The following is a 16,011-nucleotide window of genomic DNA, read 5'->3' on the forward strand; positions in this document are numbered from 1 at the left end:
TTAAAAGGACTGTGTGATCATGATTATTGCTGCAAAATTATATTTAATTTACAGTTAAACGATCACGTAGCCAAAACGTTTTAACGCACAAATTCTTAAACGTCAGATTGAACATGAAACGAATGAAATCAAATCAAAACAGATTTCAGACACAACAATAATAAATAAAATTAGATCAAAAATTCAACTTCACACAAACACCAACAACAACTTTAAACGGCACAAAAATTGACCTCAATTATCGATTTAAGTTTATTATTGGTTTTGCTGGACCTCAGCTCAAAAAAATAAACAGAAAAACACAACAAGAGGATTTAAAACATGTTGTTTTCAAAACTCTTAATTTCTGTTTGTCGCTCGTTTAAATGCCTACAATTCGCGTGTAAAGATTTTGAGACTTTTTAGGTTTGTCCAGCAGCATGGAACGACTGAGTAGTTTGCTACAGTGTTAAAATGTACAAAGACACTTCTAAGGAATTTGTTAACAAATATGTATAAGTGGAATAATGAAGTCCCCTGCTTAACTGGAAATGGATATACCCATTTAGTTCCACAGCTAAAAAATAAATTTTGTTTACAATTGTCATCTCCAGAACTGGTTCTGGAACCAGGTCTTTTTGAAATTGTCATTCTCGGAACTAGTTCTTTACGAAGCACAGTGGTATAGAAAAACGAGTAGGGGAGCTATATTCGGCTGTGCCGAATCTTATATACCCTTCACCAAATTATACTTTAAAATAAAAATTCTAAATATTTTTAGGTAAACAAAATTAATTTTTTTTTCCAAATATTTTTCGAATAGTTTTATTCGCATTATGGTATTATATACGCCGTCGCAAAGGTCTTTGAAATAACTATCATAAGATATCCATATTGTCTATATTATTGACTTAGTAATCCAGATATACTCATTTTACTCAGAATCAATAACTCTAATAACGGTGAACTTTTGGGCGTTATTTGATTTTTTTTTTTTTGCTAAAATCGACAAGACATTTATTATTATATATCTCATAAAAAAAACTAAAAAAACTGCTTTAAATTAAAGTAACATAATCATTTTTCCTGTATGTAGACTTTCTTGGGCTACTGTAGGTAAAAAATAGGTTAAAAATCGAGGTTGTCCTGGTTTGTGGACCGATTTTCTCGATTTTAGATAGCAACCGAGCCGGAAGAATTCCGGAGATATTGATGTATGAATCGTGTATGTAAGTTGTTTGGGGGCTTCGGAAAGTTGAATTCAACAGACAGACAGACGGACATGGCTTAATCGACTCCGCTATCTTCCCCTACTCCGATTTGAAAGAAATTTAACATACGCATAGAAGAAGTATTGTCGAGTTTAAGTTTTGAATTTGGACGGCATGGTCTCACCAGTGGTGCGACCAAGGGTCCCGAAAGTAGGACACCTCGGGTATGTTAAATTTTTAAACTTATCCTATTTCTTCGTCTGTGTTCCGATTTCAAAAATATTACATATATCGAATCTCCTCTTCGAGCACTACAAAAAACCTCGTAACTATTAATTATCTCTTAAGAGATGTTTGCATTTAAATTTTCAAAATTTTTACCCACTCTGGTGTGTTTCTTGATAACAGCGGGTTCAAATATTTCCTGATTTTCTCCATTTTTCTTTTGTTGGACTACCAATAAATGTATATGTCAAACTAAACAAGAATTGTATAAAAATTGTGACTGACTCCAATTTTACATATATGTATTTGAATTTACAAATTTGAAGAAATGCGATTTTTCACTAGTTTTTTGGGAAAAAAGTACTTTTTCTTTTTAAGTTATCTAAAAAATTACCAAGAAGATGTATTAGGAATTTACACTCCTTGAAAAGCTAACATTGTATTAAATATTCCAAATGAAAGCAAATTTTAAAACGGTTGATAACAAGAGGACCCGGTCCATCCAAAAAACTACTATTTTTTATGTAAAATTTAAATTTAGGGCAAAAATTCTCAAATCCCATAGTCGATATCAAAATATAGTAACCCATTACAGATGGGCAAATATGATCTTAATTATTTTATATGGGGTTCCGATAACCCCGCCCCTTGTATGGATATAATAGCCAACAAAACAAAAAATTCCATTTTTGGGATTTTTCAACCCTTTTTTGGGAATTGCTGGATTTCTGATTAAAAATTTCAAAAACTTTTTTTGTTTTTCATTAAAATTTCATTAAAAACTATTCATAAATAAAAATTAAATTTCAATTTGAAAAATTTCTATCTTTGCAAAAACTCAATAAAAAGCATTTTTTGTCATAATTTTTCAAAAAAGTATTCCGTGAATTTTTAAATTGTCAAAAGTTATATAAAATCTTGAAAAATAGACAAAATTCTCTATCCATTGATATATAACTTATGTGTCTACCTTATGTTTTTTACGTGTCAAATTAATTAGGGAAAACTTAACAACTCGCAGAGAAGTTATAATATCCGTCCTGTTGAAACCACATGTCGCTGGTGTCCTATTCAGACCAAAATAAGTTGGTAATTATCGTCATATAGCGAACGTCGTTCATGATAATGACCTGGCAAATCTTGTTCTCAAAGAAATATGGACCGATTATGACGCCAGCCCAAAATCCACACCAAATAGTGACTCTTTCGGGATGCATTGGATGCTCAAATTTGACAATTTTGTTTGTTAACGTACCATTTATCCAGCCACACATTTTGATAAAAACTATTTTATCATTACCACCTGTGATTGAACGCTATATCCATCCATGGTGATTTGGCAAAACAAACTAAATAAAAAATTAAAGCCAATTTGAAAGATGCAGCTTCACTAATATGGTCGTTATCAACTGTCTATGTTCGGAAGTCCCTATTTGAAGAGCCTTTAGTTCCAGAAGTAATTGCGACAAGTTTGTCATTATATAAAGTGGTCCTGATTATATTCGTTATAAAATAATTTTAAATTTTTCCTGGGTTTTATCGGGTTTATTTTAAAAATTTATTTTAAAGAACCAAAGTTAGCTTATTGAACTCATCACTTCTTAGTAGGGTACCCTTAAAACACACCACAATCAACATAAAAAAAATCTTAAATATTTGTATGATTGTATGTTTTGTGATTTTAATGTTTCTTTTTTTCACATTCTGGGACCTTTTTTGGACAAACGGCATTAGATTATACGTGTTAGTTAACAAATGCCAAAAAGTTTGCTAAAAAAAATACAAGAATCGTAATAAAAGTATATTTCACATTCATTCAAAGGTTTATTAATTCTAGTTAATTTTCACAACGTTTAACTGATTGAAGGTTTTATGGATCTTAAACGACAAACTGGTATTTAGTACAATATTTTTTTTTTTTCAACACACAGTTATTTGTTTCCTTCTTTGTATTTATATTTCGTTTATTTCCAATTCATTTCATAAGTGAGAAGGTTGATTGTTTTTTTTTTTTGGTTGGAAGACAATAAATAGCATCTAACTGTTCATTTCAATCAATAAATCAAACAATTAAATGAAGAGTTTATTAAATGGTAAGAGTAATTTCGAAATACACTTAAACAAAAGCCAGTGTAAATCATTGATCATTGGATGGTAATTTGACAATTTTATTCTAACCAACCAAAATAATTTGTTGGTTTATTCTAAACGGCTGACTTAACTCAGCATTTGTAAAATTGTACTGTAAAATTGTATTGTAAAATTGTGGAAATATACTTTTATTCTCTTTTCTCTTTGGTTTATAGATACTGGAAACTCTGTACTGATCCAGTAGAAATATCGTACGATGAACCATTTATCATAGGCTGAAGGTAATTGCATAATTTTACTTTGAACACCTAAAAGTAATGTAAACCATACATAATATCACCCCAATACTTTGTACCTCAAACCAGATGCTAATACATCTACATCATTTACAGTTGAGCAGACCTGCCATCTACCGGGAATACTATTTGGCAACCCGATATGAAAACCAACAAGCAGGAGTGTTATATTCGGCAGTTCTGAATCTTGTATACCCACCACAGGTACCGTGAAATAGTTCCCAAATGAAATAACTCCCAATGAAATAATTCCCATCAAAAATGAAATAATTCCCAAACTTCAAAAATGAAATAACTACCAAAGGGTAAAATCAAATTTCTCCCAATAATCGGCGGTTTCATAATTTTAAAAATATTAGTCCCAAAAAAGGGAAATAACTCCCAATGAAATAAATCCCAATAGAAATGAAATAATTCCCAATCCGAAGCATTTTATTTATGTAATCTAAAAAAAGGAACTACAAAAGTGAAATTATTCTTCGCTTACAAAAAATTTTTTGCATTGTGGGCCTATGGCGTAGCGTAAAGTTTTACTCCTCTGGGATGTGTCAAAAACTGGCTTCACTCAGAAAATTTGTTTTGCATTGGGGGCCTTCGGCCGTGCGCTAAGGTTTTCTCCTCTGGGGTGTATCATTGCCGGCTTTCTGCCGGGCGTTAAGAGTTTCTCCTCCGGGGTGTAACAAAATCTGGCTTCGCTCAGAAAAGATTTCTTTCATTGCAGAAAGGTTTTATAATATTTCAGAAAGCCGATTTTCATTTCGCACCAGATTAAGAAATCGTTGCAACCTGACAAAGGCCGACGATGTAAAAAGAATCTTTACTGAGCGAAGCCGGATTTTGATACACCCCAGAGTAGAAAATCTTTGCGTCCGGCCGAAGGCCGGCATTGCAAAAAACTTTTCTGAGCGAAGCCAGTTTTTGATACACCCCAGAGCAGAAAACCTTAGCGTCCAGCCGAAGGCGGGCAATGCAATAAAATTTTCTGAGTGAAGCCAGTTTTTGATATTTATGGGTTCTGCTTTTGCAAAGTAGAACCCAAGAAAAATGAAATAACTCCCAATACAGTGAAATAACTCCTACTTCCCAAAATAAAATGAAATAAAACCCAACAAAAATTTCATTGGGAGTTATTGCATTATGAAATAACTCCCAACAAAAAATTGTGAAATCTCCCTATGCGTTAGGAGTTGTTTCATAATGAAATAAGTCCTAAGTTGTATGAAAAATTTATTGGGTGTTATTTAATTTTTTTGTGGCGAGTTATTTCATTTGGGAGTTGTTTCACGGTACCCCCACCACAAGATTCGGCAACAAATCAATATTTTTCTGATATATGGGTAGGGTCAATTATGGGGAGATCCTCACAAAGGTTAGTAGAAAGATTTAGGTTCATATAAAACTGGTTTATGTCCAATCTCATCACCAATTAATAATATTCAAGTAATTTTCTGAGGTTAACCTTGTAGGGGACTAGGGACAAAGGTTGCCTAATTTTCTCAATACTTTACAATATAATTTCGGAGTACTTAGAACTAATTTGCGCATAATTTTATCAGGATTACCGCATAATTTGAAATCCGATATTGCCCATTTACAGAGGCCCTATCGTATTTTCAATAGACAGACGGATAGACAAAGCTAGATCGTCTTAGAATGTTATGAGGACCCAGAACCAGAGTCATTTAAATAACTAGAAAAAAGCCAACTTCAAACTAACTCTAGTGGTATTTTGGCAGCTCGATGGATGGATTCAAAAGAAGTCCTTGTAGCTGCTAATTGTCATGTACCATCGCTTTTAGACATTGCTAGGAAGCAAAAATACGGTACAAAGAAGCAAATCAAGTGCCCTGAAAGTATCAGCGACTATAACAGAATTATGGGAAGAATCGACTTAGCAGACCAGATGACGGCTAAAAAAAGAATTTCTTGTCCCTCTTGCTGAAGTTTTGATTTGAGAATGAAATTCAAGACGAATGACAATGTCACGTCGCCTGGGGGGAAGAACTCCCAAACGTCCAAGAACTGATATCTTCAATGTTGGAGATCACTTGCAGTAGAGCATGTCCGCATGTCATATGCGGGTAGTTTTACTTTACTTATTTAATTTGGAAAAAAGTGCCGCTGAAAAACATCGATTGCTCCCAAAGCTTCAATGGTTTCAAAGTACGAGAGGTGGTTTATACGGGTCAGAAGTGGTGATTTTGACACGGAAGACAAAGATCGCCCAGTCAAGCCAACAAATTTGAAAACCAAGAATTGAATGCATTACTCCATGAAGATTGTTGTGAAACTCAAAAAGACCTTGCTAAATCATTGGGCAACAATTTTAAAATGTTTGAGAGCAGCAGGATTCATCCAAAAGCAGGGTAATTATGTATCATACGAATTGAAACCGAGAGACCCTGAAAGACGATTTGATGCTTGAAGGTTATAAAGGAAAACATTTTTGAACCGAATCATTAATTTCTTGAAAAATTAATCAATTACGATAACCCGAAGAGTATGAGATAGTGTCTGACGCCCGGCCAACCAGCCGAATCGACACTAAATCCAAAATGGTTCTATTTATTATGAGGTGCTGAAATCTGGGCAGACCAACACAGGAAAACTGGCCGAATATGCGGCCACACATGAAACAGTAATATTCCATCATTCCAACGCTCGACCACATGTTGCAATACCTGTTAAAAAGTATTTAGAATGAAGTGGTTGTCTCATCCGCATTTTAGTACAGACCGTTCACAGTCCGAATGCTATTTGTTTTGATCTATGCAGAGCGCTCTCTCCGGAATACGCTTCGCGTTGGCTTGATTCAATTGAGCAGTTCTTTTGGCGCGGATTCCATTATAAGGAAAAAACAGAAACAACCTGGATTTTTGGCCTATTTTTTATCTATATCTGGATTACTAAGTCATTAATATAGATAATATGGATATCTAATGATAGATATTTCAAAGTGAATTGCAACGATCTATATAAGGCGATAGCAAGTTGGACCTACAATGGGTTAAAATCGGGGAAAATATTTTTTAACCCGAATTTTTTTTCCTTTAAAAAAAATTTTTTGTCATAAATTCTTTTCAAAAAAAAAATTTTAAAATTAAAAACAAGCTGAAAATTTTTTTTAAAAAATTAAAAAAAAATAAATAACATTTAAAAAAACTTTGAAAAACAATACATTGAAAAAAAAATTAATTTTGTTTACCTAAAAAATTTATTTTAAAGTATAATATGGTGAAGGGTATATAGATTCGGCACAGACGAATATATGTAGCTCTCTTACTTGTTTTAAATTCGAATGGGATCATATGTCCCGCAGGAAATACTTATTGGTATTACATATACCAGGATAAAAGGACGATTTCTGAATTTCTTAGTATGTAGAACATTTTTTTCATATCTTTTAGAATATGCAAACATTTTCACCATATTTCGATGATAGTTTAAGTTTTCCTGTATAAAAATTTCCAAATGTCTGAAGATTTATCAAATTCTTAAATCAGAAATAAAACACTTTTCAGATATTCTTTTGTTTTAATAATAATTTATTTTTTTTATTTATTTGTTTTCCATTTTCTTTTTATTTTAATAATTAATAATAATATATGATATTTATATCATAATTTGTTTTGTTTTTTTTTTATTATTTTGTAATAATAATATAATAATAATCATAATCATAATATTATAAATATTTAATTTATTGTTACTATTGTAATTTTTATTTTTATATTCTTTTTTTGTTGTTGTTGATTTAAATATGTAGCCAAGCATTGATAACTGCATGTTTATTTGTTTGTTTAATTTTTAATATGTATAAATTATTTGTTCTTGTTATTGTTTGAAATATTATTATTATAAATATGTATGTATGTTATTGTAAAATGGTTGTAATAGATACTAATTATAAATGTTGTTGTTATTAGTTAATTCTTTATTATTTATTTGTATATGTAAATGAATTTTCAATAGATATTTAATGTTGTTACTGGTGTTTTTTTTTTTTTTTTGTTTTAATTTTTTTGCATTAATATTTATAATGAGTCGAGCATGTTTTGACATGTTTATTATGCATTTCATTTAGTTTGAAGTTTTTATTATTTGTGTTTTTTTATTTTTGTTTAGCAAGTGGATTTTTAAAATAAATCTTGGAACTGGTTTTTAAATGTTTGGTTTAATATGCTTTGATTTTTTCTAGTAGAAATTGTAAAATATTTGTTAAAAACATGTTACTAGTGTATTTAAAGGACTTTAAATTTTTAGTACTTTTTAAAAATATTCTCAAAATATATAAATATATTTTTTCAAAGGGAATCATAAGAAAATTCTTAAGCATAATAATTGTTTGAAAAGTACCAAAGCTTTAATGATGGAATAAGTACTAAAATCATTTTCTTTTATATTTTTTACATTTTAAAAAAGCTCTGCAAAAAATACTAAAAATCTATTTTTTCGCAAGATTTCAGAAAGGTGCCAAAATTACTAAAAGTAGCAGATGTACCAAAAAGCTCTAATTTACTTCACTGAAATTTTAATAGAGTTTTATTTGCGTAAAAAGAACTCAAATTATTTGAACATGGTACTAAACTGGAAAGTACTTTTTAAAAAGGTACCAAAAATTGGTTAGATTGATAAAAAGATTCTAAAAATAACCGAAACTACTAAATGGACTAAAAGTACCAACAAGTTTCGAAAGTACCAAAACTACTAAAAAGTACTAACACGAGAAACTGTAGCAATTGGGAAAGTACAAAAATAAACTAAAAGTACCTAAAAGCAAAAAAGTACAAGAGGTACTAAAAGAATAGTACTAACTAAAAGTAAACTATTCTAAAAATAACCAAAAGTACTAAATGGACTAAAAGTACCAACAAGTTTTGAAAGTACCAAAACTACTAAAAAGTGATAAAACGAGAAACTGTAGCATTTGGGAAAGTACAAAAATAAACTAAAAGTACCTTATGAACAAAAGTACTAAAATTATTTTAAAAAAAGTACTAAGTCCGTAACAATATTGGGACTTTGGGAAAGCACGAATTAATTCTAAAGTACCAAATGGGCAAACAGTACTAAAATGTTTTGAATGTACCAAAAATTACTAAAAATAATAAGGCGATGAACTGTACTAAAAATCCCAAAACTACCAAAAAATTACTAGAACCATAACACTGTAGAATAAGGTCTAAAAGTGGCAAAAAGGACTAAAAGTGGCAAAAAGTACTAAAACTACTAAAAAAATGTTAAAGTATGAAAACGATCATGTTACGTACCTAATTTCTTACCTCTTTAAAATGTTACCACAGCTAAATTTCTAAAAAAAAGTACCAAAAACTGGTACATTTAAGAAAAAAAGAAACACATCAAATTTATGGCCAGTCTCAAAGAATTTATTACTCTCACTTGCTTTTTTTACAAATTCAAAATATTTACTATAAATATTTTTAATTTTTCACTTCATAATTATTTAAAAATTATCAATTAAATATGTATTTATGTTAAAAACACTACAATAATGCTAAAAACTAAATTAATAAGCCCTAAATATTTAAATATTTTCTTTAAGTATAAGATTAAGTTTTTTTCATTTTTTTGTTTGTTTGTTTATTTAATCAATATTATTTGTGAGTTATGTCTACTGTAGGGTAATCTATTGGTAAAAATACTTAAAGTATATAAAATGTATATATTAAAGTAAATATATTTTTAAAAAATAAAAATATTAATTATTATTATTTTAAAAATGTCTATTAGCTTAACATTTCTTTAATATTATAGGCCATTATAAAGGGGGTTGTAGCATAAATGTTATTAAATATTAAAGTCTAAATTTCTATTCCTTTATTATAAAATTTGAGTTAATGGGGGTGGAGGGGGTTGGTTTGAATACTTAAAACTTACTTTAAAACATAAAAAACAAAGTCTTGCATTAAAATAAAGTTATTTACATTTATAGTAAATTTAATTAAAGTTCTTAGAATATTCAATAATACTTAAAGTAAAATCTAAATTAAAGAAAACTTAAAATTTTTTATATACACCTTAAATATTTATTACAAGTTTTGAAAAAATTTAAAAAAAAAATATTTCAAAATTTCTATTTACAATGTCATATTTAATATTTTACTAAAATTCTTGTTTACTTTGAAGCAAATATTTCTATTTGTATTTTCTTTTTTGTTCTACTTTAATATTGGGGACTATTTAGTTTTGTTTTATTTTAATGAAATGTCCTTTTTACTTTACATTTATATTCTTTTGTAAATCTCTTTTTCCACCACAATTGCACTTTGAGATCAAAAATTGTTAATTTAAACGCATTTATTACATTTTCTAATAAATTCTGTTCGCTAGTCCTTTTTTATTTTTATTAAATACCTTTTATTTAATTAGCACTGCCAAATAGTACGGAATTTTTGTAGTAGGCTGCCGCTTGTCTCTCTGCCAATGGACTTTTAACGTCACGCTCAGCATTGGCGGAACGGGTCTTGCGCTCCAATTCAATTTCTTGGGCCAAAGATTCTGGAATGGCAAGCAAAAAGGGTAGAACACAAATTAGTTTAAAATATTTAAAACGTTTTTCAAAATTTGCACAAAAATTAATGTATTTCAAATTGTTCTTAAATGGAATAAAAAAGAAGTAAGAAAGCTATTTTCGGCAGTGCCGAATTTTATATACCCATCACCTAATTATACTTTAAAATAAAAATTTTAAACATTTTTTATCGAAATTTTTTTCATAAATTTTATTTTTCAAAATTTTTTTTTAATTTTGAATTTTGTTTTAAATTTATTATTGCAAAAAATGTATGACAAAAAAAGGTGCCGAATTCTATATACCCATCACCAAATTATACTTTAAAATAAAAATTTCAAATATTTTTTATCGAAATTTTTTTTTTAAATTTTATTTTTCAAATTTTTTTTTTCAAATTTCTTTTTTAAATTTATTATTGAAAAAAAAAAGTGCCGAATTTTATATACCCATCACCAAATTATACTTTAAAATATTTTTTATCGACATTTTTTTTTTAAATTTTATTTTTTAATTTTTTTTTAAATTTATTATTGAAAAAAAAATTTTAATTTTGAATTTTGTTTTAAATTTATTATTGCAAAAAATGTATGACAAAAAAAGGTGCCGAATTCTATATACCCATCACCAAATTATACTTTAAAATAAAAATTTCAAATATTTTTTATCGAAATTTTTTTTTTAAATTTTATTTTTCAAATTTCTTTTTTAAATTTATTATTGAAAAAAAAAAAGTGCCGAATTTTATATACCCATCACCAAATTATACTTTAAAATATTTTTTATCGACATTTTTTTTTAAATTTTATTTTTTAATTTTTTTTTTTTAAATTTATTATTGAAAAAAAAAATTATGACAAAAAAAAATTTTTTTTGTGAAAATAAAAAATTCTGAAAAAATCGAGGTTGTTCTGGTTTCCTTATATCTCAGTCATTTGTGGGTAGATTTTCTCGATTTTAAATATCAATCGAACCGGGTCTATCGTGGATATATCGATGTATTAATCATGTATGTAAGGTTTTCGGGGGTAACGGAAAGTTGATTTCAACATACAGACGGATATATATACTTTATGTAGGCACGGATCCAGGTCAACCTTTTTTTTGGGGGGGGGGGGGGTTTAAATAAAGTTAAATTTATTTTACATTTTTCTTTTTTTTCCTTTTTAATATTAAACTTTTTTGTTTTGTTAGGCGGAAAATTTTCTTTTCCCACCCCCTGTATCCTCTCATGACTTTATGGTGTCACTAACTTATATATACCATGTCCACTCATGGTGAAGGGTTTAAAAAGAATCTAATATCTTATGCATTATTGAAAAGCTGACCCTATTTCCACATGTTTATCAAAAAGGTATTTTTTTGCCAAAAATTCCAAAAATTAAAAACTTATTTTACAGAAAGTAACAAATATTAAAAGTCTTAAATGATTGTAATACAAAATAAAAGCTGATCCTATTTCCTGCAAATTTATGTCTACTTTTATATTTTGTTTTTATTAAAAAAAAAAAATAGCTTCTTTCAAACTCACCCGAATAATTTTGCCAAAATGCCCCAGTGGCCATCAAATCAATGCCCGGATACTGCCACTGGCCTTTGCCGTTGGCAGCTGCTGCTGCCGCCGCTGCAGCAGCCACAGCCAAACTGTTTTCAGCCTGAGACGAAGGAGGACGATTACTTTCCCTATCGCTAGAGCGGCGCTCATCCTCATGATCGCGATCATTAAGACGATCGGTCGAAGAATGGCGACCACTGTCGCTGAGAGCACGGGTATGATGAGCATGATGATGTACCGAGGTGTGATTATCATCAGCACTATGACTTTCATGATCCGATTGAGGTTCGCGCTTGAAGCTAGGACTTTCCGAATGATGGCGTAAATGGCGTTGATGATGCTGTTGTTGTTGCAGCAGCGACTGTGACTGTTGTTGATGATGATCATCACTGTGTTGTTGTGGCGGAAGTAAAGAATGTTGTAGCTGCTGTTGTTGTTGTTGTGGTGGTGGCGCTTGAGAGTGATGCGAGTTTATTGAGGACATTGAGGACTTATCAGACTTTTCACTTTGTTTGCCATCATTATCTATGAGGTTAAGGGGAAAGTACAAGAAGAAGAAGAAACAGAAACAGAGGACGCTGTGTTGGTTAAAAAGGAGGTTACACAGAGAGAAATAAAAAGTTAAACACGCATTAGGTGGCGTATTATTTTATAAGATTTTTATAAATGTTACAGTATTTGCTTGTTTAATCTTGCAATAAATACTTTAACATGACATTTATCATAAAAACAACATTTTTTTGATTGAATATAAGAAATTCAATAAATAACAGAAATGAACTGAGAAAATTAACAACTTACCTTGTTCTGATTTTCTGGTTAAATCCGAAATACTGCCACTGTGTTTGCTGTGCAACGAGGTGGAATCTATTGAACGGACGTCGTCATTAACACTATTATTGGAATTTGTTGATGATGATGTATTGTGGTTATTATTATTGTTATTGCTGCTACTGTTGTTGTTATTATTATTGTTGTTGCTGCTGTTGTTGTTATTATTATTGTTGTTATTGCCGCTTGTGTTTGAGGCCGTATTGCTGGTATTTACACCACCCGCATTTGGTGATTTACGTTTGCCACCCTCGATTTGTGTTTGATAACGTATACGCATTTTACGCTCACGTCTATAACGTTTTTGATAGAGAACTGTTAAAGAAAAGATCAAGGAGATGAAATTATTTATTTTTATTTATTTTTTTTTCGTATTTATATAGAAAGAAACTTGATATTTAGAAGAAGACGAAGGAGGGAGAGTATGCAACTATTTCTGTACATGTTTTTTAATTAAAATATACAAACTCAATCGATCATATTTCTATAAAAATCATGAACAATTTCATTAAATATGGTTGGTTCTTTTTATTTGTTGCCAGCATAATTTATTTATTATTTAATAATACAGGGAATATGTGTGTGGTCGATCGAATGATAGTTCGATCATGTTGGTATGTAGATTCTTGAGTAGAGATCATTTGAATGTTTCTTTAATAGTTAGATTGTATTTTAATGAATTCAGAGCGAACCAATTTAGTACTAACGCCAAGATTGTTTGAGTTTTTTTATAAATGAAATTGAATTGTAGCTGACATTTAGCCATTAAATTGTACAATGTGATCAAGATTTAGTTTTTAGTGCTAATGAGTACTAAAATTCTAAATCAGTGGTCGGCATTAAGAGAACATGGATTATAATACCATGTTATGCTCATTATATCTGTGTTTTAGCATGACCATCTATTGATTGCGATAAATTTGATGAACTTTGTTGCTTTTCGTGTTGGTTACTGGCACGAATCCAGGTGGATATGAGTGCCGACCACAGCTCTAAATGAAAATTTTCAAAATCTTGCTATTTTCTTGAAAAATATTTGAGGTTAGAACAATCTAAGCCATCTAATCTAATGCAAAACTCTCTAGCAACTAAATTAAGGCTGAAGAAATGTCTCAAAATACATAAATAATTTACGAATCCTGGTGGATATGAGTACCGAACACTGTTCTAAATTAAATTTTTAAAAATCTTGCTATTTTCTTGAAAGATATTTGAGGTTAGAACAATCTAAGCAACCATTTCATAAACAAAACTCTCTTGCAACTAAATCTATGGTAAAGAAATGTCTCAAAATACATAAATAATTTACAATTGCATTTAATAAGCAACATGGTTGGCAACATATGCCAACATTCCCCCAAACCCACATACAATCTGTTTGAATTCTCCAAAGAGGAAACAAAAATTTGCCACAACATTTACATGCAACAAAACTATTGCCATAAACAAAGCAAAATAAAAGGGGATCAACTCTGCTGCTAAATAAATCTTTTAACTCGGTTTCTATTTGCTGAACAAAAAAAAAACGATAAATTTGTTTAAAAAATTCCAAGTTTTTTGTGGGTTCTTCTTTAAACTAAACAACTATTTGCCACAGTTGAATGATTATGGCGTTTAGGTGTGTCAATTTCTATTTTAAAGGTTGTTATCAAATACCCAGTCATGTACAAAAAATTTAAATGAAATTAATAAAATTTATTTATTTGATTTGGAATTTTGAGAAATTTTTCAAAACATCAATACTTAGGTGACATTTCTTGCTAAATGAGAGGACTTATTTGAAATATGAAATACTATTCACAGAAAAAAAGGAATCATAAAACTTTTATTGTGCCTTATCTTTAAATTTTTATCAATTTTATAATCTCTATATTAAATTTTTTATTTCAACAGAAAAAAGGGTTCAATCACTTTTAATCAAAACTTTGTATCTGATCTTTGACAATTTTCTGTTCTCTCTTTCCCTGACAAAACAAAAACAAACTTCTTAAGTTTCATTTAATACACATTTATTCTTAATTTGTTTTTTTTTTAATATTTTTTTGCCATTAACTGTTTAGTTCAATGCTACAAAATAATTTCCTTCTTCTTGAGCTCTAAACTCTTATTGTCTTTCTTAAGAAGAAAATATCATTCAAGTGTTATGAACTAATCAAATGATATTAAATTTATTTGAATTATGATTTCTGTTGAAATACGAAGAATAAATGGTTGGAGGAGAAAAATAAAGAAATAAATGCAAACAAAAACAGCAAAAGTTAATCAATGAAACAAAAAAAAAACACACATAAAGGACTCATCAACATACTACTCGTACATTTAACTTAAAGATATTGAATGTCAATCTTAACTCTGGGCTGTATACAATGGGGGGGAAAGAAGAGGCCACAAATGGAAAGACAAACGTAGTAATGATTTAAATATATAAAACACAACTCTTTATGGATGTTTTCTGTTTTGCCCCAACGATATCAGGTGTCATTATGGGCCATTATTTGAGTCATTTCGTATTATAAACACTTCACTAGAGAAGGAATACAATGTTGAACAAAAAAATTTATATAAATATGAGATTTATTTTCCATTAAAACGAAAATTTAGCAAACATTTTATTAAGAAAAGTAGTAAGAGTAAGACATATTGGGCAATAGCGAATCATATAGACGCTTCCATTTATTTCAGAAAGTCTGACACAATTTTTAAAAGAAAATGCTTATTTTGTTAAAAAGCTCTTTATTAAATCTGATATTTTTATGAAAAATCGTATTTGTGGCAAAAATTTTTTTATTTTTTGTGAAATGGATTTTAAACAGTAAAAGCCTTTTATAGTGAAAACACTGCTTCAAAGTGAAATATTTACTTAATTATTGAATATGCTTTTACATAGCAAAAGCATTTTTTATAGAAAAGCTTTTTCAAAGCAAGAGACTTTCTTATAGCAACAGCTTTTCAAAGCTTTTTTTGTTTATAGTAAAAGCCTTTTCAAAGTAAAACCATTGATTATAGAAAATTCTTTTTTAAATTAAAAGCATTTCTTATAGAAACAACTAATCCAATGTAATATATTGTTTTTGTAAAGAAATACTTTTTTTAGAAAATTAATTTTTAAGTAAAATCCTTTTTTAGAAAAAATATTTTTCATAATAAAAGCCTTTTCAAAGAAAAAGCTTTTTCTATAGAAGGAGTTTAAAAGCATTTTTTATAGAAAAAGTTTGAAATCAATTTTTATAGAAAAAGCTGTTTTAAAGTAAGAATTTTTTTAAAACAAAAACAATTTTTATAAAAAAAGCT

General features: G+C 29.1%; 1 protein-coding gene across 3 annotated transcripts in view; it reads right to left on the bottom strand.

Moving 5' to 3' along the window:
- Positions 1-10,120: 10,120 nt before the first annotated feature.
- dac (dachshund) overlaps positions 10,121-16,011 on the bottom strand; it is a 37,877-nt gene continuing 31,986 nt past the window's right edge. The window contains exons 9-11 of one of the 3 annotated variants that reach the window (XM_065500911.1): positions 12,691-13,035; positions 11,866-12,414; positions 10,121-10,321 (exon numbers count right to left, since the gene is read on the bottom strand). In XM_065500911.1, the coding sequence (XP_065356983.1) occupies positions 10,185-10,321; positions 11,866-12,414; positions 12,691-13,035 (1,031 nt within the window). In that variant the 3' untranslated portion in view covers positions 10,121-10,184. Of the gene's footprint in view, positions 10,322-11,865; positions 12,468-12,690; positions 13,036-16,011 lie in introns of those variants that run through there. The other 2 variants (XM_065500910.1, XM_065500912.1) reach the window with 2 other exon arrangements.

Source organism: Calliphora vicina, chromosome 2 (genome assembly GCF_958450345.1).
Source record: "Calliphora vicina chromosome 2, idCalVici1.1, whole genome shotgun sequence".
In the NCBI taxonomy this organism is placed as follows: domain Eukaryota; kingdom Metazoa; phylum Arthropoda; class Insecta; order Diptera; family Calliphoridae; genus Calliphora; species Calliphora vicina.